The sequence below is a fragment of the Hydractinia symbiolongicarpus genome, chromosome 3, assembly GCF_029227915.1.
Source record: "Hydractinia symbiolongicarpus strain clone_291-10 chromosome 3, HSymV2.1, whole genome shotgun sequence".
NCBI classification, from domain to species: domain Eukaryota; kingdom Metazoa; phylum Cnidaria; class Hydrozoa; order Anthoathecata; family Hydractiniidae; genus Hydractinia; species Hydractinia symbiolongicarpus.
The window spans coordinates 3,697,439-3,722,532 of NC_079877.1; the positions used below are offsets into that span (position 1 = coordinate 3,697,439).

Sequence of the window (25,094 nt, forward strand, 5' to 3'; positions counted from 1 at the left end):
GTTTTTAAATGATTACTTTTTATGACGAATTTGCTACTTCTTCCTTTTTATTTTCTAACAAAAGAAAAAGTTTCTTTCAGCATTTTTTTGGCGGTAAAATAAGCTACGCCCTGTAAAATATACTAAATATTAATAAACTAAAAGTTTGTTTAAGCGAGGTAACAGAGACAACACGAAGTATTTGTTAGAAATACCGTTACTTGCTTTAAGAAGGTAATTAATCAACTGGCTTTATGTGCAATAAATTTGTATTTTTCTGTGCAACATTTCAAAGGATATAGCTAGCTAGCTAGTTGAAAGAGTTTGAAGTTTATTTTATCAGAAAACTTGAGAGAAAACTTGAAAGCAAAAAAGTGCTTATATCGGATAGATTATGGATATCCAATATATGTAGGGAACTTTTCTATCACTTTCTGTTATGTTTTGGGTACCTTTATAGTATGATGATTTAAGATGTTGTTTTTGTCCTTAGTTAGGGTTAGGGTTAGGGTTAGGGTTAGGGTTAGGGTTAGGGTTAGTCATCATAAACTTTTACACCGTCATTAGCTCAACTTTCGTGTAAGTCACTAAAGTCGAAAACCAACAGCCGTTTTGTAGCCCCTTTAAAAGCTTAACTAAATATGGTTACATCACGAATCTTCATGAGATGTCTTTTTTAACAGTTTTGCCAAGGCATAAAAGGTTAAAATTTGGTCATTCAATTTGGCGTTTTTTAAAAGGTTACAAGAATTTTAGTATTTAGTTACTGGATAACAGCGATTACATGTTTTAGAGCCGGTGCATAATGTCATAATTTCGCATAATTAGCGAAGCTTTTAATAGCTATCTCGAAAACCAAAAAAGCCTTTTTAAAGAAATAAAAATATTCCTAGACAACTTTCAAAGGTGTTTTATTTTATCGTTTTCTTTCGCGGGAGGTAAGCTTCAAAGTTAACGTATTATAACCCTAACGTTCAAGCAAATGACAGCTGTTTAATTACGGAGGATGTTTTTTTGTAACGCAATCAGACAACAATAATCATTAGTAAAGGTAAAATCCTGAAACATGTGTATATAGCTGACTAGCTACTCAACAAAATATTTCAAAACTTTGCCTTGGCCTTTTTTTCCTAAATGAGGACCCACCGCCGCAAAATTTATTGCAGAAATCAGCACCTGTAAGTGGGATAATGTTTTTATATACTTTTACATTACACTGGTCATGATAGACCACCAGAATATAAGCCGATTGTAATTTAAAGATTTTTCCCCGTTTTAAACAAATGTTGAGTATGCTAGTAATTAACGGGAAGTTTTAACGTCCTTGGGCATTCTATCTTCGCGGTTGGCTTCCTTCTCCTCTCACTGTACCTGTGCTGCATTTCCCGCCGGAGATATGTAAAGCATTGCTCTAACTTGCTTGCCAACCACACAAGCCATTTCGCAGTCAATAGATGGCTCCAGATGGGCAGACAACACTACATTCAAATTGAACCTGCAGCCTTATCATAACAACTTAACAGCGCTACGACTACATCACCTCCGCGAATGTTTTTACCTCGTATTATAAAATATTTTCACCCTCAAAATACAAAATATCTTTGTGCATAAGCGATTTTACGTCCGGAGCCTTTTTTCTGTATTTTTACTTCAGGGGTGCAAACGTTGTTACAGATATGATTAGGGAAGACAAATTTTTAAAACTTTGATGTCTTTCTCCTAGTCTTTCCGTTGTACAAACGTTACATTTTCGTCTCTTCTTGCGGTGAAAAATTGCTGATGTGCTATACCTTTCTCAAAAAAGTGCTTCATTATATTTTAAGAAACTGTGAAAGAAACGGAAGGTGGGATAGTATGATAATTAAAATAGAACAAAGAACGATATAACAGACCTTCTAACGTTAGTACAAAAAAATCATTTTGGATTCACTGAAATTGTGCATAGCTAGCTACATTCTCAAGGGAAGAGATTTGAGTGCGCAGACATATAGAAGAAAGGATAAGAATTTAGCTAAAGCGTACGTACTTTTATATTACTCTTCCAACAGTCACAAATCGTCTATGCGAACTGGAGTTCTGGCTTAAAAGAAAAACTTAAGTTAGCATGGAAATTGTATATTATAGTTATAGAGAATATTTTTTCTTTTCTACTGGTTACTTTTGAACTGTTGAACGTATGATCTTCACAGCACGAATTTAATGCGTCAGAAGTGGCGCCTTGCTTGAGACTCTGCGTGATTCTCTTTACCACCGTAAAAATGAAAAAGCAGAGAAAATGCTGATACTGTTAAAAAAATACGTTGCAATGTTGTATATTAAATGCACAGTATAAGACGATATCAACAAATATACAAGTAATTGTTTTATTCGTTAGGGTGAGGTTTGTTCACCACAAGTTTTTATTTCAAGCAGTACAATCCAAAACCGATATTCTTCATGAATGTCCTTCTTTTGTGGTCCGCTTATTTTCCACAATCTTACGGTTCATCAATGCAAGCAGCCTGTCCTATTTTCCATTGGTAATCTCTGCCAGAACATGTTACCTAGGTTAGATATACTGCAGGTTTATATTTCTTGGGCGCTCTTTTCTTATGAGAATGTCTCTTGTGATGATAATATGGATGGCGAGGAATGTTGCTTCTAAAAATCAATCAATCTAGAGCTTAAAAAACGCTGTTGAGTACACTTAGAAGTTGTTAGATGATTAAATAGTGAATTTTGTTTGGTTTTTGGTACAAAACACATTTTTATCAGTTTCTTCATGCTGCAGGGATTAATGCTGATTGATAGAACTCATGTAATACCAGTCCTGTGAAGACGTCTACATAAAACAAATTCGTCGCAATTTTTTTAAAAAAATACTATATGAAATGTTTGTAATTCGAATTTTGATTGCCTAGTTTTTGCGAACAACCTTTCGATTGATAACGAATAAAACCCCATTTTGTGAGGGTGTGATAAAAGTTATTTCTACACAAAAATTTCTATAAGTGATCCGCTGCCTTAGCATCTTCTTTTGATGGACGCGGTTAGTGATATGGTGAATTTCAAACACCGATCAATGAATTCAAGTTACAAGCACAGAGTAGAGAAACAGTAGGCCAACCTCTTTGCTTCAGCTTCCAGCGAGTACACAAAGTTTGTTTCTTGTTTGCCCGCGCAAACAGAATCTGTAGCTTCACACTTCCGAGAACTTGTAGATATGCACATGTCTGGATCACCTTCACCATCCTCCATATACGTTTGTTCAGAAGCTGGACCGGACCAGCATGCAGCTATATATGCACGTAAAACAGAATAAGAACTTATCACTCTTTAAATTGTGAGTTTTCTCTTAGAACCTTCTTTTATTAAAAGAAGGAGAGGAATTGTTTTTCCTTAGGAAACATAGCCATACTGGCAAAAGCTAAGTGAATACAAGATTCTCAATCAGGCTTCAAAACTCACTTTTTTTTATTTCTAATTGCAATTTTAAAAAGGTATTCAAATTACATTTGCATGTAACATCTTACCGAAAAACTGAATCCCAAATATTTTATATCCTTTTTTCTTCGCCAACATAGCGCAGCGGCATACGAATTTCGGCAGATAAGTTGCCCAGTGGTCCCAATTGATAGGTGACCCACTGTAATGTGGGAACGTTGCACCTCTGTCATTGACTAGTTGCTCTGGTAATGGACGAGGGTTGTTTTGATCGTCGTTATAACAACCAAGCTTTGCATAGTTTACGGGACAACCTAACTCAGAGAATAAATGAGACATCAGATATCTGCAAGAACTAGAATTTTATCTAAATTTTACAAACCGACAATACATATGTTGAGTCTTTACTTCTGCATAAACCTGTTCTTTCTCATCAACATATTCTCAATCACTTTTTCTTCCAATTTAAAAGTAATGTGACAATAAAACTTGACATGATTCCAGACTGTTTAAACAAGAATCAAGACTTCTGTATCCCTCTGCTTAGAAAAATTTCGCAAGAGAAAAATTTTGTCGAAGAAATGTAAGATTGCATTTTTACTTAATTCTTTTTTTCTTTCTTATTCTATCTATTACTATTATTTATTAAGGGAACGATATTACTTTGTTAATTAGTGAAGCAAAAACAAAATTTAGGCTTCGAAATATACCAAAAATATTATAAAGGAAAATTATTTGCCAAGAAAAATATGATCAGAAACATTAGTCGTTGAGAAAAATTATCGTCATTGGTCTAAAATTTCGTCATTTTTCCTGGACAAGTTTTTCTCTTATGAGGTATCTATTTTTTCAGACAGACGCTAGAACACGTATCTTACCATACGGACCATGTGTATTCGTCGCCATTTTTTTCAGCTGTGTAGTCACGAGTGCCGGTGTTAATCGTACTGGTATATTTGTTGGGGAATGCGGTGTACCTTAAGGAGTTATATCGTTAGATACCTTAAGCATTTATATATAAATATATATATATATACAATAATATGTCAGTTTACTTTACTGTGACAATATTTTAGAGGTAGTTGTTAGTAGGCATACAATTCCTCATTAAAAAACCAACGATAGATATACTACAAGCAATCATATTCCAATCTGTTTAATTCAATCCTATCTAACCTTCTCAGGTCCCTCATGTCCCCCATCCTTGGGTTTCCAGAATTACAAAGTATTATAAGCATAAAAATTGACACACCTAAAAAGTGTCCGGTAATCAACAAATCGATGGTCATTTATATCAATTGTTTTCGTTTAGCCTTTTTAATAAACCTTTTCAACGCTACATTTTTACGATAAGTGACAAACAAAAACGATAAACAGTTCAATTTCTTATTTTTTCCCTCATCCCCATTATCAATGTCTTAAAAATATTGGCAAGAGCTAAGAGTTCCTTCTTGTTACTACTTTTCCTAGAAAAAAACACAATTTTTGCCTAATGTGAGACGATAGTAGGTTATCTTACCAAGAGGAATACGCGCATTCGTCACCATTTTCTTTAGCTGCGTCGTCACTGGTGGTGGTGTTTGTTGTGCTGGTATATTTGTTGGAAAATGAAGTGTACCTTAAGAGTTGCATTATTGTTAGGTGACTAACCGTTACACAAATAGACATCTTTTATAATCGGCACAATAGAAGAAAAGTTTGGGAAAGATTGGCCTAAGTAAGACAGTGTTCAATTACAACATCCTGTAATGCACATCACTTATACTTTATAGAGGGATACTGAGCTGTCTATTCTCTTTCGCCTCCAGCAAAGCTTCAGTTGTCGATAAATCTTTTTCCCTTTTGGCAAAATGTTCATTGGTTTCCGAGATATGAGCCTTGAAAGTTTAGCTAATTGTGCAAAATTATGACATCTTAAGTTAGATGTCGAGAAATAATTGAATCTTGATACATGACAAATCCTATTGACTTGTACATTTAGATTCGTGCTTAATCTACAAAATGGAAACTCATTTCCTCGTTCCTAGTAAGACGTTTGTTATTACATGTCCTAGATTATAAAAACGTTGCCCGTTAAAGATAAATAATTATCTTGTAACAACGAAACTTCCAACCACGGACTAAGAAACACCGAACATGCAGTTTGATGTTGTTTAAATGTTATGCCTGGTAGTTCAAATGTTTCTTAGCCCATGTTTGTTGATAAAAAAACAAAACAAAAAAAAACAACAGACAGTGATGTTAAACTTTTCAATATATTTTTTCTGCAAAAAAATGCGTGATAAATTTACATCCATTTGAATACCTATATAATGTATCTCAGCCCTGATTTGTTTTTTGGCAATTTAAAAGCTTTCCTCAGTAAGATTATCCGTGTACTTTTTCTCTGTACGAGTGTAAACAAAAATGAGCTAAGAAACATTTCCCATATAAGAGAGATGCATGCAATGTTTGTAAAACTGTGTAAAATATATATAGCAATGTTATGCAAAGATAAACCATGACGTGCAATGTTGGATTAATTAAAACGAATTTAAAATTTAAAAGTTTATCAACTAATTTGCCTTCTAAGAGCGTAGCAAAAATCGTTTAATTTTATTTCGTAACTTAAAAGGTCAGAACAAAACATTTTTTTATTAGCATGCATGCTTGTTTACTGACGGCGAATATGATGCATAAATTTTATGCGTTTTTTACGATGCCTGCAAGTTGGGCAAGTCTTACAATTCCTACATTCCCTTGCACCGACCACCGCACCTAAAATATTTACAAAGCATTATAGATTTTCAAAGATCTGTTTTTAAAATAAAATTTTGCCAAAGAAAATTTGAAAGTATATATATTTTTCCCTGTACAATTTTAAATTTTGGATTTTAGATTAAGGATTTTCACTTCAAATATATAGTTTTGACTTTGATTAGGTTAATAATGTTGTTAGTTGAATGTGACGGTGAATTAGCTGCGTATGTGTTATGTACGTTAAAAATATATATATGTTACATTTATGGCACCTTTGGCCGTCGACTTCTTCTAACTATACCTGCTAATTGGCAAGCCTTGGCGGCAAGCTGTTCAACAACTGCTGGAAGATGCGTATAATTTGGCAACCCTATTGCATGTGTGTCATCTTCGCTAGATGAAATGGTTTTTAACTCTTCTAACGTGGCTATCGGTGTTGCTCCAACAGCGAAGACATTTACACCCATATCTCGCAGCCTTTGAGCTGGTTCTGATAGCATTTGAGCCCAGTTTACCGAGGGATCGCCACCTAGGAAAATTATTAACAATAACAAAACAGGAATGATGCCGACAGCCACCAAAACATTAGAAAAAACAAAAACAACAAAAACAACAATATTATTAGTAACAATAGAACAACAGCCGAATGAAATAAAAAAAAAGAAATTAAAATAACAAACAAGATAAAAATAGTAACTCTAACCATTTATTCTTCCGTGTTCTAGCAAAAATAAAATCTTAGGTACACCAGGTCTTCCAGAAACAAATAATTTATCCTTAGCTGCATCTAAAGCTGAATCCGTTCTTCGGCGACCATATGGATCTGCTTGTAATTTATTTAGATGTTGTTTTAAAGTATTTGCATCGTTATAGGTTCCTAAGTGAACTGGAACTTTTGCCAAAGTATCAAAAGTAATTATTCCAATACGAGATACTCCTCCCATTTCAAATTTGTCAATTAAACTTCTTGTAAATTGTTGAATTTGTTGCCAATGTGGCACAGTAGCTGCAGAAGTATCAATAGCAATACCAATGTCTAATGGAAGCTGGCATTTACCAACAGCATCAAATACTAAAGAAGAAAAAACGATTAACGGTATATGGAATTTAAAAATCCTCTACTACAACAGAATAGAGATATTGCTTTTTGTTTCACAACTTCTATTATCAAAAGCTTTACTCTATAGCTTAGTGAATGAGACAATAAAAATGAGTTTACGGGTTTACCTGGATCAACTGAACCTGGAGGCATAGCTGGAAGTCTATTTGCTTCTACAACTTCATCCTCTGCTGCAGGAACAGGAGGTACTGGAGGAGCAGGTGGAACCACTTCCACAGAGGGCTGTGCATTAGCAATAGGTCCCAATGGTGCTGCAGTGGGTAGAGTCTTTACTACAGGTATACTAGGATGTACAGGGTTTGTAATCGGTCTGGTCGGAACCACAGGCCGACGTGTAGGAAGACTTGGACGCATAGGAGTTGTGCGATGAACCACTGTTGGTAAGTGAGTAGTGAGATGTTTAGTAGTGTGTCTTGTCATGCCAGATGGTCTTAATACAGTTGGATTAACTGGTTCTGCAGATGGTCGTAAAAGAGATGCCTCTGTCGTGGCTAAATAACAAATAATATATAGCAAAAACATTATATTGAAAACCTTTGTTTCGATACAAAATCCTTTCTTCACTAAAACTTATTTACTGGTTATTGCACTTTCCCAAGTGCAATATGGCGTATATATTTTGCGTTTTTCAAATTCTGCAGAAAGAAGACTATTTTTACGAGCCTTCAAGCGGGTAAAGTATCTGCCAAAGATAAGAAACGGTAAAAATATATGACATATTAAACGAGGTATGTGCGATAACTACTTTATCATCACGAAAACATTCTTTGAATGAAACAATTTTTGAATGAAATGTACATAATATTCAAAAGCGTTGTTAGACAACTAATTAAAAAAACATTACATTTTTTCAAAACAAAACAGTATGTTGAGAAACGCAACTCAATTCAATTCTAACTTTCACTTAACGTTTCTTTAAACAATTTCTTAACTATAAACTAACAAATAAAAATTACTTAATCGAACCATATTAATTTACTTTGATGGACCGTTTAAATTTGGAGTTGCATGATATTCTGAGAGTTACAAAATAGTTTTCGGTGAGTTTTTTATAGTGTTTCAAGGCTTTAGTTTCACCTTTTTGCCAGCTAATTTTTATCACTATTTTAGGCTATTCAATGCCTTTATCTTCCACAGGAATTAATGAAATAAACAAACCACTATTTTTTAAAAATTTGAACTTTGCCAAGACCCCTTAGTCACACTCCAAATATTGGGAATTGCACTCTAAATCAGAATAAAAGTTTTATTTTGACACGCGTTGCACAATTCCAACAGTCTAGCTGGTAATAAAAAGAAGCTATGTATTATTACATACCTGGCTGTATCGTGGCAGCAGCATTTATTGTTAAATGTGCGTGTAGCGTTGGTACTGCATTGGGAAGGCTAAAGAATTAAGACTAAGATATCACAAATGACAAATAATAACAATTTAGTGTGAAAATTGTAGATTAATTTAGTAAGTGGACATAGTTTATGAAATTGTTTTCGCACTTAAAAAACACCCTAACACTAGATTGCTCACTTAAGCAGGGAAGATATTGTACCAACTTAATGCACAGTTTGCAATACATATCTTTATGCGAATAACATACGAATACAAATTATAGGTGGTAATAAAGTTTAACCATTAATTTATTTTGTCAGGATGAGTATTTTACCCAACTGCCGAGACCTTAAGCATCTACGTTCGAGGTCTCGTTGAGTGGAAAATAATATACCCACAAAAACAAAGGTTGTTCTTAGTAGGTGAGTAAAACACATATTGATTTAGCTTAATTTTTTTTCTCTAAGCAGCAAATTTTCAGCACGTGACTTTTTCGCGCCCGGGGAAATTTTTTTCCGTCTACATCCATTCCCACATCATGCTGAAATATTCTTCCACTAACTGAGAACATATTAAAGATGAAGAACGGCATAGTATTGGTTAAAGAACCCATATTATTTAAACTTATATAATAACATAACTAGTCTTACTTTGCAGCTTTTCCAGGTATCGGAGTATTATCATTCAGCACAAGAACTGGATTTGGAGTCGTGTGATGTTGGGTTGGTGTCGGTACAAGTGGGGACTGCCGATGGTTTGTTGGAACTAAAAAAGAAAAAAGTTCTAATTATCAATGTCATCATCTTACATTGTTTATCTTTTTGCTATCAAATATCCGGGGCGATTTAACCGCATAAAATAAGCCTAAAAAGATGCTTAAGCTATGATATATATAGTATAGAAATTGATGGGCGTTGGGAGAAAATATTGGTATGACATCATTATTTTCAAAGTAATGATACTTCGCAGCAATACAGTGTAAAATAAAAGTTATTGATCGGCGTGAAAATAAACCTTGGTGTGACGTCATCATTTTAAGTATTTTTGGCCCTGATCATTACGAGCCGATGATATTGGTTTGCGCGTGACTTTTGTTTGCTTGTTTCTATGTTAAATACCGTTTAAGACAGTTCAAAAAAAGAGTAAAAACAATGCTAAATTAATAAATAAATTTAAATAAAAAAAGTTAGTTAATGGTGGGTTACCACCATTCTAGGTTTTAGTGAAACTTGACTAAGATTCGATAAAAAAATTATACATCTTACCACAATTGCCACAAGGTATTCCATTACCTAAAAAATGTTACTAAAACTAAGACTATGCTAATGAACAATTGTGGCATCCTTTCCAATTTTAGTATTCCCCAAGATAACATTCATACACAGCCATTTTTAATACTCAAACAGATACGAGAACAGTTCTTTAAAGTAAAACTTCCGTATTCCGGACATCTTTCATAACAGACATCTCTTTTCAACAGACTCTTTTCGTAGAAACGTATGAAACGACAATTAAGCTCTCCTAACAAAATGTCTATGTAATGGGCGTCATTTCAAAGTTTAAATTTTTCTTTTTTCTAGAACCGGCTTCTTTACAGTATGCACGACTAACATGGACCATGTAAAATAACAGAATTTTGTCAATAATTTAATAAATATTCATTAAAATATTCCTGATGTGTTGATTTTGGTCACATTAATCTCCCTAAATCAGTCTTTTGACACAATTTGCGTTAATTCTGCTTACCCAGAGGAGGTTTGTTGAGCAAAATATGTAAATTTGGGCACCTCTATGATGGATAGTGCCATCTATAGAGAGGTTTCACTCTATTAGTTTATTGTTGTGTACCGCTCGACTTTGTCCTGTCAGTTACTTATTTTATATTACCTACTTACTTACTTACTTAATTACTTTGTTAGTCTTGCTTTGCTTGTTTAAAGATTATTACATCTCCCATTGGAACAGAAAAGGAATAAATTTCCAAATCAAAAAGAATTTCTACATACATGCTCATCAACAGATTTTTATATATTTATATACCTTGCAGAACTTCATAAGGTACGTGAATATCAATTTGCCATTTCCCTACATCAAAGATAAAAAAACATTCAGATGAAGATTGTTGGTTACTTACTTCCACATCCTGGTTTGCAAGGTGGCAGTGTAGTACCTTGGTCCAAAAGCTCAATATCGTCCTCTTCAGTAGCTACTACATCTGCATGTGGCGTTTGCCCAATCTGTGCGTCATGAGTAATGTGTGCGGCGTGTGTGTGTGCGGCATGTGCGGCGTGTTCATGCGTTTCTTCATCTTCGCAAACTGGTTCACATGGTCGTTTAGCATGTTCACAACCCGGTGCACATGTGCCAGTGGCTGCACAACCTGGTTGACAGGGTGTATGTGCATAATAAGGCGGTGGGGGAGGAGGTGGAGGTGGAGGTGGTGGGGGAGGTGGAGGCGGCGGCGGAGGTGGGGGTGGTGGTGCTTGAGAATATTCTAAATGCATTGTAAAAGCATGAAATGCATGATATATATAAGACTTTATATAATTGGTTCTTTAACAATGAATTGCAGAGTAGGTGACATGTATGTATGATTTAAATTACTAATATTACAAAACATTGACTGTGACAGCAATAATGTCCACTAAGAAAGGAAGTTTTAACTTACGTAGGCTTGTACAACCAGCACAGTTATTGCAATCGCTACATTGTGGCGCAGTTGGTGAATAAACATCACACATGGCACATGTCTGTTGGCACCGTCGTCGAATCCTTGGATGTTTTTTACCTTCAGCACACAAACCCAGTTCCTTGAGATATAGACATTTTTCTTTTGGATCCAAATCACGACAAATGGATGCTGTTAAAAGAAGAAGTTTGTGTTAAATAAATGAGACGTTGTATAGGTATTGTAAATCATGAAACAAAAGGTCTGGCCACTTGTTGGGAAATATCATGCTGTATATTATGTAATATGCATGCTTTTTTAAAGATTTTTTTCCTTGTTTTAATTTTGGGATAGTAATAAAAAAAAGAAAAAAAACACAAAAGCATTTTGTTTGCGTTTTATTTGAGATATAAAAGTGTTATAAAGTCGATAACACATATAAGAAAAAAGCACATGACTGAAACCAAAAAGTTAGACTTTGTAAAAATAAAATTTACAGACGCAAGAAAAGACATGGCTTGAACATTTGTGTTTGTTTTTTCATTTATTTGTGCATGCGTATATGAATGGTGCAGGAGAGATGTTCAAATACACAAATGATCAAATACCTTGCCTTCTCTTCGAAGCTGTCGCAGCTACAAAAAAGAAAAATGAATTGCTCTCATAGAAATGCAACAAATGTTTCACAGAATCCTATCTGGAAAAATAAGTAGTTAAAAATGTTGATTTAATTATTGCGCAAAATCGTATTTGCTTTCAGAATGTAGAAAGATATTTGCAAAATTAGTTTAACTTTTAAATATGGTGAAAAACTCGTTGGTATTTACAAAACAAAAACAAAAATGAAACTATATTTATCCTGCTATTAACAATCTTATTGCCTTTATGAAAAAGCGTATATCAATGGAATGGGTTGGTTTTACTGCCATATGTATCACCACGGAATGCACTTTCACCATAAAACATCATCCGCAGAAACGTTTAAAAATCCAGTTAAATAATTTTTAATTTAAATTTGTTTTCTTAAAAGTAATCTTTTTGTGCCTCAAAACCAGGCGATGCTAAGGATGCACGAAATAACGATACTTAAATATGTACAATGAGAGGATACCTGAATCACGATTAAAAAGATACGCGAATCTGTAAATTTTCCATGGGGGTAACAACTAGTCTATATAAACATTAAGTTATTTTTTGAATATAAAAAAGATTGTAATAAACGTACTTTCTACTTGTCCATGAACTCCTTCTTTGATTCCAAATGGCGCTAAATAAAATTGAAGAAATTGACTGAATACCATTTAAACATAATTAGCAATAAATCAAAGTTGACGCCCTATAAAATGACTGAAAAAAAGTTCTCAATGGAAAAATTCAAAATCTTTGAACAAAAATTGCAAGGGTATGGAAAGCTGCCCAGATTACCTTGGGTACAAACGAGAAAAAATTCTGCGAATATCTTTAGGACCGGTCAGGAAGAGTAAGAGTATTGGTATTAGTATTATTATCAATAATTAATGTTATTATCCACCCATAAGAATTCCTCTGTCAAATAAATTTAGATACCTGTATTTATTTTTTAGATACTACTATTTTGACTCTCCTTCGCTTTTAAATTTTATAAAGCGCTATTATTTTAAACAATCTCAAAGGAGGAGAATGGCGGGAAAAAAGAATGCTATACCATATGCTATATATTTTTGAATGTCGTATATATTTTAAAGAGAAATATTTTTTAAATTGTTGTTGTAATGAAAGAAGAAGAAATATTTACAATTCTATCTTAAAGTGGATGATGAAACAGATACTTAATTCAGTGCGAAATCGAATATTACAATTATTCAGTCTCGCTTTGATAATATTAAAATCAGCCAAGGCCTTGTCAAATATCGAAAGCTCAACTGAATAATTTTCGACCTCCGATTTCACCTCATTCAATACCTGTTTAATATTAATAATTTTTTAAGAATTTTTTTTAAGTTCCTGCTACTTGGTATGGCGGGTGATGTGAGTTACCATTTTGAAAGGGCTGTATCTTTTTGGCACGCTGCATCAGTTTTTCTAGAAGTAGATTGACTCTCCTTCAAAGTCAAGTGATTTCCGGGTCTCTCTAGCCTGCTATATCCAGGCGATAGGGCGACGCAACGACTTTCCAGTCAGGAAATGGTCAAATGAATTAATTAATTAAAAATATCATATCCAGCTTCTTGATAACCATTTTACTCCATACAATTCTATTGAAAGGTATTTTTCCTTTGTTTAGCTCCAGCGTTCCATTTCTTTTGCCATTTACACCGCACAATGCATTTTGTCGACGTCATTTCCGACGCTTAGAATTATGTTTTTGTGTAATTCATGACGTAGTACCCTTGCCCCGCCCGACCTCACTCCCTATCCCACCAAAAACAATCGACAACAAAGATCAACTTCAGACTAAACATGGTTGTTTTAAATCACTATTAATTGATACTTTTGATGTAATTTCATACTGACATCCAAAGAATTAGAGCGGGCTAAAATTTCACAAATTCTCCGATCAAAGGCACGTAGTAAACTTTAACCATTGTAGGTAAAGTTTAATTATTTACCTAAAACATAAAAGGTCCATGAATTTACAATTTTTTTCCTCTAACTGGGCATTTTCGGCTACGCTTTTGGCAATGCGTCATGTTTGGCGCAAAAGACACTGTTTTTACCTGGATTAGAAGGTGGTTGCAGAACTTCCATTGTTTCCATCTCCATAGTTTTCGCAAGATGGTTGTGCACTTTATCTAACAGTAAATTCTTTATAAGACCTAACGCTTTTGCATCTGTTAAAGGTTTCCCTAGCAGTTTATTGATCTCCGCAACTTCGTTGGCTGCATAAAGTCTTTTTAAGTTACTAGCTCCTGATGAGCCGACTTCTGTTGGATCTGTTTTGGCTTGTTTTGCACTGTCTGTAGGGTCTAAACAAAGTAGTTTAACTATTTTGTTATAGCTTATATAGGATGTTTTTCCCTCTTTTTTGGCTAGTTTTACATATTGGTATCTTTTTTGTACCTGTTTTCATAAGGAAAAAAAAATCTTAATATTAAAAAGGCCGTTAGTAATGTTCTCGGAAGGTTCATAGTTGGGTTAAAGTTGTTCGGAGAAAATTACCAGTCGGGACTTTAGTCAGCCCGGGCAAGCTTTTAAGCAGGAGAAATTTTAATCACCCACCATTAAAATTTTCCCGATATCCCCGTTTTTTCCTTGATTAGGTAGTTTAATTCAGAACGAGTTTTCTTAAACTTAATACATTGCAATAATCTCCAACGGCAAGATTGACATGCTATGGCAACTTGATGATCTAGTTAGATGGTTAGTAGATTATATTCTGATTGAAAGAATCATTCTAAATAGAAATATATGTTAAAAGAATAACAGACCTTTTTGATGCTGGAGTTCGGATAGCAGTTGTTTAACAACCGGACCAGATATCCTATGTGTCTTGTTACCAATGACAACAATAGCGCTCATATCTAGAGAAAGAAAAACCAGAGTTCACTGAATCTTTCTTTCATTAGAAATTTTTAAGTTAAATTTGGCGGGAAGACATTATTGTGCGAAGAGACAGAATTGGTGGAATTTAATTTGACGGGTGAGAAAAAATATAAAATATGGCGGAGAGCAAAAATCAATAGCTTGCTTTGAAAACAGAGACATGAAAGTTACTATATTTTCTTTTTGAATCGGGATCAGCTTTATTTTCTACAATAACATCCATAAAAAGCGTAGGTATTTTTTTTCTTTTCTACAAAATTTCTTCCCTGAAAGTGCACTTAAAGTTGTAATTTACTTTGCACTCGCTACACACATCATCAGCAAAAAAAATGGATTTCCCTGAAATGCATTTACTATCACTTAAAATTAATTCTTTGTCGGTTATATTTTTCCGCTTTTTTTCTCTACCTTCCTACAAGATAATTCATGTTATATATTTATTAAAGGAAAAACTGAGTTACCTTTTCCCTTCTGTTCTTGTTTCCTCTGAACTAAAAATAAAAAAAAAATTTCTGTTTGTCAACATGTATTAGTTTAATTCACCCTAAGCTGCACTAGATAAAAATAAAAAGCTAGAAGCGATAACTAGAATAAATTTATATGATCATATGTTGATTTTTAATCTTTACCGTTCTTTAGCTCCAAAAAGGGGATGTTTTTTAAAGCTTAACTCCGGCGAAAAAACAACAACTTAATTTAATATGAAAGAGCTTACACTTAACCACAAGTTTATCAAGTTTATATACTTGGAACACAATATAAACAAAAACCAAATTGTGGCTTTGCAACGTTTTAAATGTTCACGCTGTTTATTGATAAAATAGAAAGCTATAGTATATAAGACTAGTCTGATAGATGTACAAACATATAAATGTCGATGTAAGGTAGCTATGAAATTCGGCATAAATAAAATAATAATAACAGTAATACAATATGTGGAATAAAAATGTAAATTAAGGTAAAAATTCATGCTCATGCGTATGTATGATTTTTACCTTTTTCAAATTTATTTTTCTTTTCAGCTTTTTCATTTGTGGAATTTTTGCGTATATATGTTGTTTCTCCTGTGCATATGAAAAAGGTGTAAGAATTATATTATTATCACTTTTAAAAAGTATAAACTTGTATAATATTGCATTGAAGAACGTATTTATCACTGCAAGACTGCCTTCGTGCATTGCAGTCATGGCTAGTGTGAGGACGGATGACAAAAGGGGATGCAGCAACATGTGTCCGCATTTTTGTCAACCGCGCTCAAACTTTTCTAGATATTAGTAAAGATAAAAAGGCGTAGCTCATAATGGAGCGAGTATGCTTGTGTATGACTTACGTGAGGCGCCATCATCGTTAAATTTAGCGGTAGATTCTTCTACTGATTTTGTTGTGTTTGTGAGTGAAGTGCTTGCATGAGAAACTGAGAAGAAAAAAGTAAGATGCATAACAGATTATGCAGGTGATTCTTGCCTGTGATTCTTGCCTGTGACTCACAGGCAAGAATCACCGAGTATCAACAAAAATTAACTTTTGAGTTTTTTAATAGATGCATGGAGAATGCTGTCATACTCATAACAAATTCACGAATGGTCAATATATAAAAACATAACCCGCTTGCTTATCAATTTCGATTAATTAACATGAACTTCTCATAAAAAATATACAGAAGTACAGAAGTTTAAATTAGCAGAACCATTAAAGCGTCTTGTGATAAAGTTCTTTCGTGTCCTTCTTTTGAAGTAAGTAAGTATTTATGACAGATCTTTCGGCTAAGGAATGACAGTGGCAGCACCATACATACCATAGGAGGCCCATCATGCTTGTTCCCCACGTCTTGGAGGGAATTCTTATAAATTCACTTTCTAGAATACCTACAAATGAGCCCTCCCACCATGTTTTATGGACGTCTAAAAAGTCTAAACTTTTTGAGTATGTAGAGTTGTTTTTACTTTGGTATAAAAATGTGAACAATTATAGCAAACGAGTGTATATTTTTTGACAATTTTGAGTAACAATATTGTTCACTATATAAATAATTATCAAATGGGCTAGATATTAATAACAATTATTAATTATAATTAAATTATTAATTTTAAATCATTATGTGTATAGCAGTAATGCGTAGTTTTTTTACATCATACTTTGCAAAAATGTGGGGTTGGAGTATACCTCCCTGCCCCTCTCCGGCCCTCTCCACGATGTGATGGGCGTGCGTGAGGTAATACCTTATACATACATGTTGAGAAAGCTTTGTTACATCTTTAACATTTCCGCATTAAGATAATTCGTGACCGTGTAGGGTATACGTTTATTGGGGAGGTGACAAAGTCACAAACAACAGCGTTGAAATATCCTTCTGAAATAAACTCTCGACTGAAAAGAAGAATATGTTATAATATTGTCCTACCTCTGGATCGCTTCTTGATAATTCTATTTGTCTTGTGTCTGAAGCCTTCTACAATGAATCCATTCAGCATTAAGATTATTAACACAAGTATGCAGAAATGCTTCATCTTGAAAACTCAGCAGAAGTATGGGATGCAGAATAAATTGAATTTAATTTCTGTACAATAATTTTACACATATTTTCACTCTGTTTAATTCTTTCAAATCATAATTACATCACTTTATTAATCTTTTTTGTTCGACATATAAATTCTTAGTCTTTATATTCTTGGTTCAGTCCTATTTGCTTATAATTTCTTTTTAATGTTTTCGGTTAATCACTGGAATGGAACCATGTGACTTATTAATGCACACTTTGTGCAATGAAGCGTGTGATATGCTTAAACAATTATTAATTTTTTTTAGCACCTCTACTCATAATCAGCGTTTTTAGAGAAACATTTTTTCTCTATTATATACTTTCTTAGCAATCTTAGAGATCTGATGGGTACCAAATAATGGATGGATATGACGAGTAATTATAGCAGGGCTCGAAAATCATGCATCACAATGGATACCGAATTTTTTTCACTTCAAAAACATTCAAGTAATTTTACTTCCATATGACCTTAAATAAATCAAAATATGTACAACCAATTTGTATTTGCAAGTTACCTTCTTAGCTTAGTTTAGCTTCTTATTAGAAAATCAGCATTTTATTCACGATAAACCCCAGAAGAAGGACTTTAATTCAAATTTCCTTGAAGTATTTTCATATCTGCGCGCAGCATTATGCACATAACGAACACTGCGTTCACTTCTAAAGGCCTGATTTTATTTTACAACTTAAGTTTAGAAGAAAAAAAACTTTAATATATAAATGACTTTCTTTATCACAAAAAGGTAAATACAGTTCACTGTTGCCACAAAAAAAATGTACCTTATCACCACGCATTTAGCTACTTGAACATTTAAAGTTTGATAAAATACAATTTTTTATTTTTATTAAAACTGTCACTTGCAAGTAGATATAGCTAAATCAAAAATCAAAACGACGCCCCTAAACTAAAAAAATGGAAATGGCGCCAAAATGTTAAATTTAGCACACTCTGTCGTATTTCTTTATGAAGTTTAATGAATAAAAAAACACCAGATTTTGCAGAACAATTTCTTTAATTTTTAAAGTCGTTTGACATCCAGAAAAAAATTGTCTCTGATTAGCACTGGCGAAAATTTTTGTTTTGGCTGTAAAACAAAGGACCTAATTGACCAGTCCCACAACCACCTTTAGGTTAAATTCAATGTCTTCATATTCTGCATGTTATACATGTTTTTTTTCTAACGAAGTAAATTTACATGGAACCGCAGGAAGGGTTTTTTAAAATGTTGTTTCGTAAAAAGAACATAACGTTATTGTCTCTGAACCTCTTCAAGACCAATCCTTTAAACAGATATTTTTGGAATTTAAAGCGTTTTCTAGAAAAAGAAAGTTGCTAATTATCGATCTTGAATCTTGATCCTCAGCCAATACAATCACAGCTTTGAATACCAAAAATTTAAAGGTTAAACAATTTATTTGAAATTGTTGCAATTATGGTATGATAAATTTCACATTGTACGGTCAGTAATTTTTTTAACGACAAAACAACATTTGAAAATAAAAGTAAAAACTCACATGAGAAAGAATGTGTAATAATAAATACTATAACATAAAAATACAATTTGTGAAACCAAATATATATAATTTATAAGTATAAAAAGATTTCGTATATACAAATGTCATGTATTTGAAAAGTTCTAAACTTGGAGGATATCAACATCTCTAAAAGATTCTGCCACTTGGAGAATGTAAGCATCTCCAGAAAATGCTAATTGGAGAAACATCTCCAAGATATTCTGTAATATGGAGAATATGCTGCCACGTGGAAGATGTCATCATTGGCAAAAATGTCTGATTCTTAGAGAATGTCAGCGACTCCAGAACATGCTGCAATTTAAAAAATGTCAACATCTGCAGAACGTGTTGCCACTTAAAGAATGTCAACATCTTCCAGAACACGGTCGTACTTGCAGAATGTCCTTCAAAGGTTTACTTTCAAAAATGAAATGATGAAAATATTAAGGATATGTTTTTTGCAGAATGTTAACACGTTGCAGGATAAGTTACTACTTGCAGAAGTTCAGCATCTTCTATACTGTAAAAACTTGCCTACAGCGTATTCTTTTAATCTTAAATTATTTAAAATGGCCCTTCTTTCTTTTCGGTTGCCGTCTATGTAGATGAAGTGAGATTTATCTGATGCCTGCACCAATAATTCTCGTTTTGATAAAAGTTCACCTCGATTATTTTCAGTTATACCAAGCGATCTCAGCTTAATGCTTTCTGATGCAAGTGTGACTAAACGAGTTACCGTCGGAATAGCTATGTTATGTCGCACACCACTTGCTCTGAAATGTTTCGAAATGTTTACATAAAGTTGCGAATAGGATTGTGGGATGTAAAAAACAGATCTGTTAGTCCAATAGCACGCATATTCCCCTCCACCATTCCATAGCCATTTATTTAAAGATTGCCCAGCATCCCAAGCTGGTTTCCAATCCCCTTGTGTTAATTTTGCTTTTCTGTTGTCGTAGTAATTTAATTCTATTAAGTACTCATATACCTTCTCCATTGCACGGCTTCCCCAAGGGCTTTGCCACCATTCCCAAGAGTCTGTGTTTTGCTCATAAAGAACTGGTCCTTGTTTTATGCTATCGTCTTCCCATATTTTGTTTTGATCGAGATTAGCAACATTCCAATAATTCAATAACACATCTTCACCTATGAAGAGGTAACCGCTGTAGTTAGTGTAGGTTTTAATAGCTTTATCTAGACAGTCATATAGGAATGCTCCATATTTTGTATCAACTGGAAGAATTGTAATTTCCGTTTGATTTGGCAAGGAAGAAGCTCCACAATATATTCTATTAGTAAATGCTTTTTTGTATAATAGTTCAAACAATGGAATGGATTCGTACTCAGAAACGGCGCCAAAACTGACTATTAAAAGTATGTTTTGAAATTTGTTTTGAAAGCATGGTGAGTCGGGCGACACAATATTATTTTGTTCGTATGTCATGTTTACAAAATGTCTCAGCCATCTTGGATGAATAAACTTTTGAGGATTCCAATTAGATCCAAAATTGTGAAATTCTAAAATAAAGAAAAAAAATGTATGAAAAATGAAAAAAGTTATTTCATTAAGAGTATCATGTACACCTTGAACACTTTATTGCAACTTAAGTGATTAATACCTTCTCGCAAAAAACAAAAAATATATAAAAAATGGCGAATTTTCCCGGTTAGTAGACTTTTATTAGACTTCACAAATTATTATCTCATGTGTCATTTTTTTACATAATTTTTGTGAAACAAAACAAAACAAATCAGGCCATATTAATAGTCATAAACACTATAATGAGCAAATGATTGGGAAACGAAAAATGTTTTGTCTTCAAGCACTTTAAAAGCTCTAATTTGCCTGCCCCATATGACGATCAAAGTCCCAAATGAGACAATATAATACTAAAGTCAGGATTGAGAAATTTGCGTTTACAATTTTAAAGTAAATCGGAATGGGGCTAACACTTTACTGCACAAACTTCTTTCATCCAAACTCCTTGTGACAAAAAGAAGACTTCAATGGACTAATTAGTCCACAGTAAGTTTTTAATGCATTAAGACTAAAAATTGTTTTTGCTGCATTGCATTATTTTCTATGTCTTAATTTGACAATTTCGAAAGTTTGATTCCCTTTAGATTTTGTGAGAAGTTAACTTTGTAAATAGCTAGCTTCAAAAATTTCGCGAGAATTTATTTTTGCGAATAGTAAACTTCTATTACATAAATTGCATGTTTATATGTTTTTATTCTACACGCTTTCTTTTAAAAATGAGAACTAAATTTCAAATCAGAGTAGTTTTTATCCTTGTTTCTCTGTTGTTCTAAACAATAGACTTTTTTTGTTTGTTTTGTTTGTTTTATTTTTAACCTTAAATTCTAGCCTGAAATTTTTATAAAGCCAATTTTTGTGGAGAAAAAGGGTGTGGCACATGTTTACGGCTATATATCAAATAGCTGATCAAGATCTATGTTTCAATCAGATTCATCGGAGTACTAGTCATTCACAGGACATGGATAGGAAGTTACCGAATGGTACGTTGTCAGCGATAGAAATAAAATATTTTTTTAAGATATATAAACAAAGTGCAACCGGGGTAAAAATTAGTAAGTTTACCAAACTTATTATGTATCTGTTAAAATATCAACTTAGTATTTCAAAATTTCGAAAATATATTTTTTTAGAATGACGACAGCGGCAATAAAGGCATTTCGCAAAAAAGCACGAAAATTGGCGAAATCACGAAATATATTTTTTTGAAAATTTATTCCATGAAGTAGTTGCAGGTATATTTTAAGAAACAATATATATTAGTGGATATCGTTGTGCGTTCACTTTTCGAGATTATCAATTGGAAGTACTTGACTAATTTGATAATTATAATTAATTATAATTATTAATTAAAAACGCATCTAACCCTTTCTACAGAAAAAACGAAAAAATAATTATCTGTAATCGTAGCCGAAATACTAAAAAGAGGAAATTTTCCAAAAGAAACTTTTGCAATTTTACGGATTTAACCCTAAATCGAGAAAGTTAAGCCTCGCGAAAAGTTTTTAAAAGTCTTAATCGCGAAAGTTTGTATTTAGTAAATTAAATTTTCGCAACTTTTTATTTCTTTTATAAGATAAAAAAAATTTCGCGTAATAATTGTTAACTAACTCTTTGAATCGATTCAAAATTAGACTCATAAAAAGCGTCTATATACGCGTGGGTTTTCAAAGACTGGTTGTATTAGCAAATTTAAAAAGGTTGGATATCCAATACCTAAGAACCTTTCTAGAGTACCATCCTGAATAGTCGTTTCTGTTAATATTGAAGTCGCAATGGGGTCAACCATTGGTGCAAGAAACTCTTTTAAAAGTTTTAACAAGATTATTCAATATACTAAGGATGAAATTATGTACAAAAATGCTGCCAGTCATTTACCGCATGGATTTCTTATTCCACTTTACCTCTCTAGTATATCAAACCATGGTTATTGTTAAATTCTTGGATGACACAGTTCAAGCAGCAGTATTTTTAGCACATTGCCTTTTTTATGAGAATTTTTTATCCCTAAAAATATTTCTATATAGAGGTTTCACGATTTTATTTCTTATCTAGCAAAAGAATGATTTAGTCTTTTTCTTACATTATTATCCTAAAGCAATTTTTAAAATAAAAAGATGAATTGCACTGAAATATTGATTTTTAGCGATACTTTATCATAAGGCTAGTTAGTTTTTTCTGATCGTACAAAAGATTCTTGTACAAAACATATTGCAGAGATGTAACCACAACACACCTGTTAATCAAATCAGTTTGATTTGAATAAAGTCGAAGTAAGTTCCTATATCAATGAATTTAAATACTTCTTGTATATAATTGTGCAATAGTGGATAACTTCTACAATTAATTGTAAAATATTAAATACAATATTTTGGATCATTGGACACTATCCTATACATTGATGTTATCCATATGATAGAAATAAAGTTAAGGCATCCAATACAACTGTTGATATGTTCATAACAAGACTTATTGGCAAATGTGATATGTGAACATGGTCAAGTCCGTATATCACAGCAAAGAGAAGAAAAAAAGACTGCGTGTGTACATACCCTTAAGCATCATAATAAGCGTGGATACAAACGATAAACCAAGTACAATATATAGAAAGTTAATAAAAGCTCGAAATAAAAAATCCTTTCTCATATTTTTTCTTCGAAATTCGACTGCATCGTTCTGAAGTTTATTCAATTTTCGTCGCTCGGTATAACATTATACAGAAGAAAAGATCAAAACGTCGATTTCGATTTACAGTCTCATATGCTGTATAATAAACAAAATATAGAATGAATAAAAGAAAGTTTGTTTAGATCAGATTGAGAAATTAATATTTTGTGACATTTTAACGAAGGTTTGAAATAAAAACATGCTAAAGTGAGATATTTAAAAGACAAAAACAAGACAAAAGTATTGTGTTATGTTAATAAATACTTTTGATGATTTCAAAGTCGCTATTGAACATATTCCTTTCACGTGTTTAGTATAACTGTTGCGGGAATTATGATCAATTCGAAATTATGCAAATTTCCCGGCTATTTTATAAAAAGATTGGGTTGGGGTTATCGTTGATATGCATAATTCTCGAATTTATCACAGTATCCGTAACTTAACTATAACTGATAGATAAAAGCTATTGTTTTGTCTGTAAACCATGGTATAACAGATGACTCGTATAAATCCTCACAAAAGATCTCGACGACATTCTGATAATTAGAATCTACGCAGGACTAATTTTCGACAAATATCAGGGGTGAATACAAAAATTTTTCCTCCTTAGGCGGGGGCGTAGAGGGGTGCATTTTCCAATTTACCTATTTTAGCAATGTAAAATTTCTTAGTGAGGAAGGTCCGTTTTTGGTTGTTTTTTTAAGTTAAGTTGGTTAAATTTAACAATTTGATCAATTGAACTGAGAGGTTTGAAGATTTTACTAATTTAATCCCAGTTCTGGGGACCGCGGATCGAATCACGCTCACTGCTTGGCAGAATGTTAGTGAAGAACTAAGTAGTTCTTCTTCAATATCTTTTATTCGCCTAGATATGGTCAAAGAGGTTTAATATTAGATTTAATAGTATTTACGCCGCGTCGCTCAGAATTATAATCCTTACCTTTTTAGATGAATAGAATTCATGGTGTCAATAAAATAAAGGCTGGAGATGGTATTCCTTTTTTTCAACTTTTGTGCAATTTATGAAAACTTAAAATTAATAATATCCATTGATGCACAAGTTAAAGCCTTTAAGATAATTAACTTTTATACTAATTCCCTAATACTTATACCACCACGGTTACCCCATTTTAGTTTTAAAAATTTAAATCTTGTTGGATATTTCAAGTGCAAACATGCTTTAGTTATGACGGTCTGGAATTAAATACATCACTTAACAATCCGCACACGTGTGTCTGTTGGCCTACTTTGATACCATCAATTTTTTCGTGCGATAGACTGAAATAGCCGACATATGATTATTAATAGAGCAGTATGCATTATTTTTCTCATAAAGGAAAGCTAACTACTCTAAAATAAATTTTTAAGGGCACCAAAATGAATCAATGTTTTCCCCATAAAACCAGCTACTTCATTTATTTCGGGCTGAATTGTAATTAGCTGTTGAACCTTCTCTTCTAGACTAAGTGAGAAGTTTGGCAGCGTTCTCTGAAATTCCTGACGCAAGAAGCGCTTTCATGAAACCTCCACGCCGCTAATTGGTGTACTGATCATTACAATTACAAGAGGGTGAGTCTCCCTCTGCGCATTGGTCAATAAGTTTGGAACACTCTGTATGAGAATTGGATGAGACAGATAATCGTATCAACTCCGGATACCAAGCCTGAGTTTGCCAATGCTGGTGTTATGAGAATTATAGATTGTGTTTGTTCTATTTCTAATTTGTTCAGTATTCTTGAAATTAGGGAGAATGAAGGGAGTGCATAAAGTGTTTTTCTGACCTTATTTGTCCAGATGAACCCAGTTTAACAACAGATGCTATACCTGTTCCAAATTGTGTGGGTCCAGACGCCATGCCATTATATAAATTTGATTAAATACTTGTGGTAACAGTTCCACTCCGAAAGATGGTTGCTGTGGAAGATTGCCAAACTGCTCTCACATTTACTAAATCTACGGTCAGACCAAGAAATTCTATTTTCTGGTTCCCTTATAGACTTTTCACAGGTGCAGAAAGAGGAAGAGGACTGCATCCAGAGCAATTAATGTTTCTAGTAT

The 25,094-nt window shown here is 33.2% G+C and overlaps 2 protein-coding genes across 5 annotated transcripts; both read right to left on the minus strand.

Annotated features, from left to right (window-relative positions):
* Positions 1–2,415: 2,415 nt before the first annotated feature.
* On the minus strand, positions 2,416–17,463 carry LOC130635516 (uncharacterized). 4 transcript variants are annotated; one of them, XM_057444865.1, is made up of 21 exons: positions 17,180–17,462; positions 16,109–16,192; positions 15,774–15,842; positions 15,240–15,269; positions 14,664–14,756; positions 13,953–14,201; positions 12,482–12,523; positions 11,865–11,891; positions 11,257–11,448; positions 10,629–10,673; positions 9,854–9,880; positions 9,239–9,353; positions 8,580–8,647; positions 7,369–7,752; positions 6,845–7,213; positions 6,443–6,670; positions 4,922–5,020; positions 4,281–4,379; positions 3,492–3,716; positions 3,086–3,254; positions 2,416–2,619 (listed from the first exon to the last, which is right to left on the minus strand). In XM_057444865.1, the coding sequence occupies exons 1-21, from the start codon at positions 17,283–17,285 to the stop codon at positions 2,523–2,525; spliced, it is 2,817 nt and encodes a 938-aa protein (XP_057300848.1). In that variant the 5' UTR covers positions 17,286–17,462; the 3' UTR covers positions 2,416–2,522. The 4 variants fall into 4 exon arrangements, with proteins under 4 accessions (XP_057300848.1, XP_057300851.1, XP_057300850.1 ...); XM_057444867.1 differs by lacking the exon at positions 11,865–11,891 and having other exon boundaries at positions 2,417–2,619; XM_057444868.1 differs by lacking the exons at positions 9,854–9,880; positions 10,629–10,673 and having other exon boundaries at positions 17,180–17,463.
* A 1,579-nt stretch (positions 17,464–19,042) lies between these two features.
* On the minus strand, positions 19,043–23,066 carry LOC130635518 (uncharacterized). Its single transcript, XM_057444871.1, has 2 exons — positions 22,922–23,066; positions 19,043–20,350 (listed from the first exon to the last, which is right to left on the minus strand). The coding sequence occupies exons 1-2, from the start codon at positions 23,013–23,015 to the stop codon at positions 19,338–19,340; spliced, it is 1,107 nt and encodes a 368-aa protein (XP_057300854.1). The 5' UTR covers positions 23,016–23,066; the 3' UTR covers positions 19,043–19,337.
* Positions 23,067–25,094: the final 2,028 nt, after the last annotated feature.

Coding starts and splice junctions, on each gene's coding strand:
- LOC130635516 (XM_057444865.1), bottom strand. CDS start 17,285: ATGAAGCATTTCTGCATACTTGTGTTAATAATCTTAATGCTGAATGGA. Junction 14,757..15,239: donor ACAAGAACAGAAGGGAAAAG/GTAACTCAGTTT, acceptor TTCTTTCTCTAG/ATATGAGCGCTATTGTTGTC. Junction 8,648..9,238: donor ATACCTGGAAAAGCTGCAAA/GTAAGACTAGTT, acceptor TTAATTCTTTAG/CCTTCCCAATGCAGTACCAA.
- LOC130635518 (XM_057444871.1), bottom strand. CDS start 23,015: ATGAGAAAGGATTTTTTATTTCGAGCTTTTATTAACTTTCTATATATT. Junction 20,351..22,921: donor GCTTATTATGATGCTTAAGG/GTATGTACACAC, acceptor TCTTTATTTTAG/AATTTCACAATTTTGGATCT.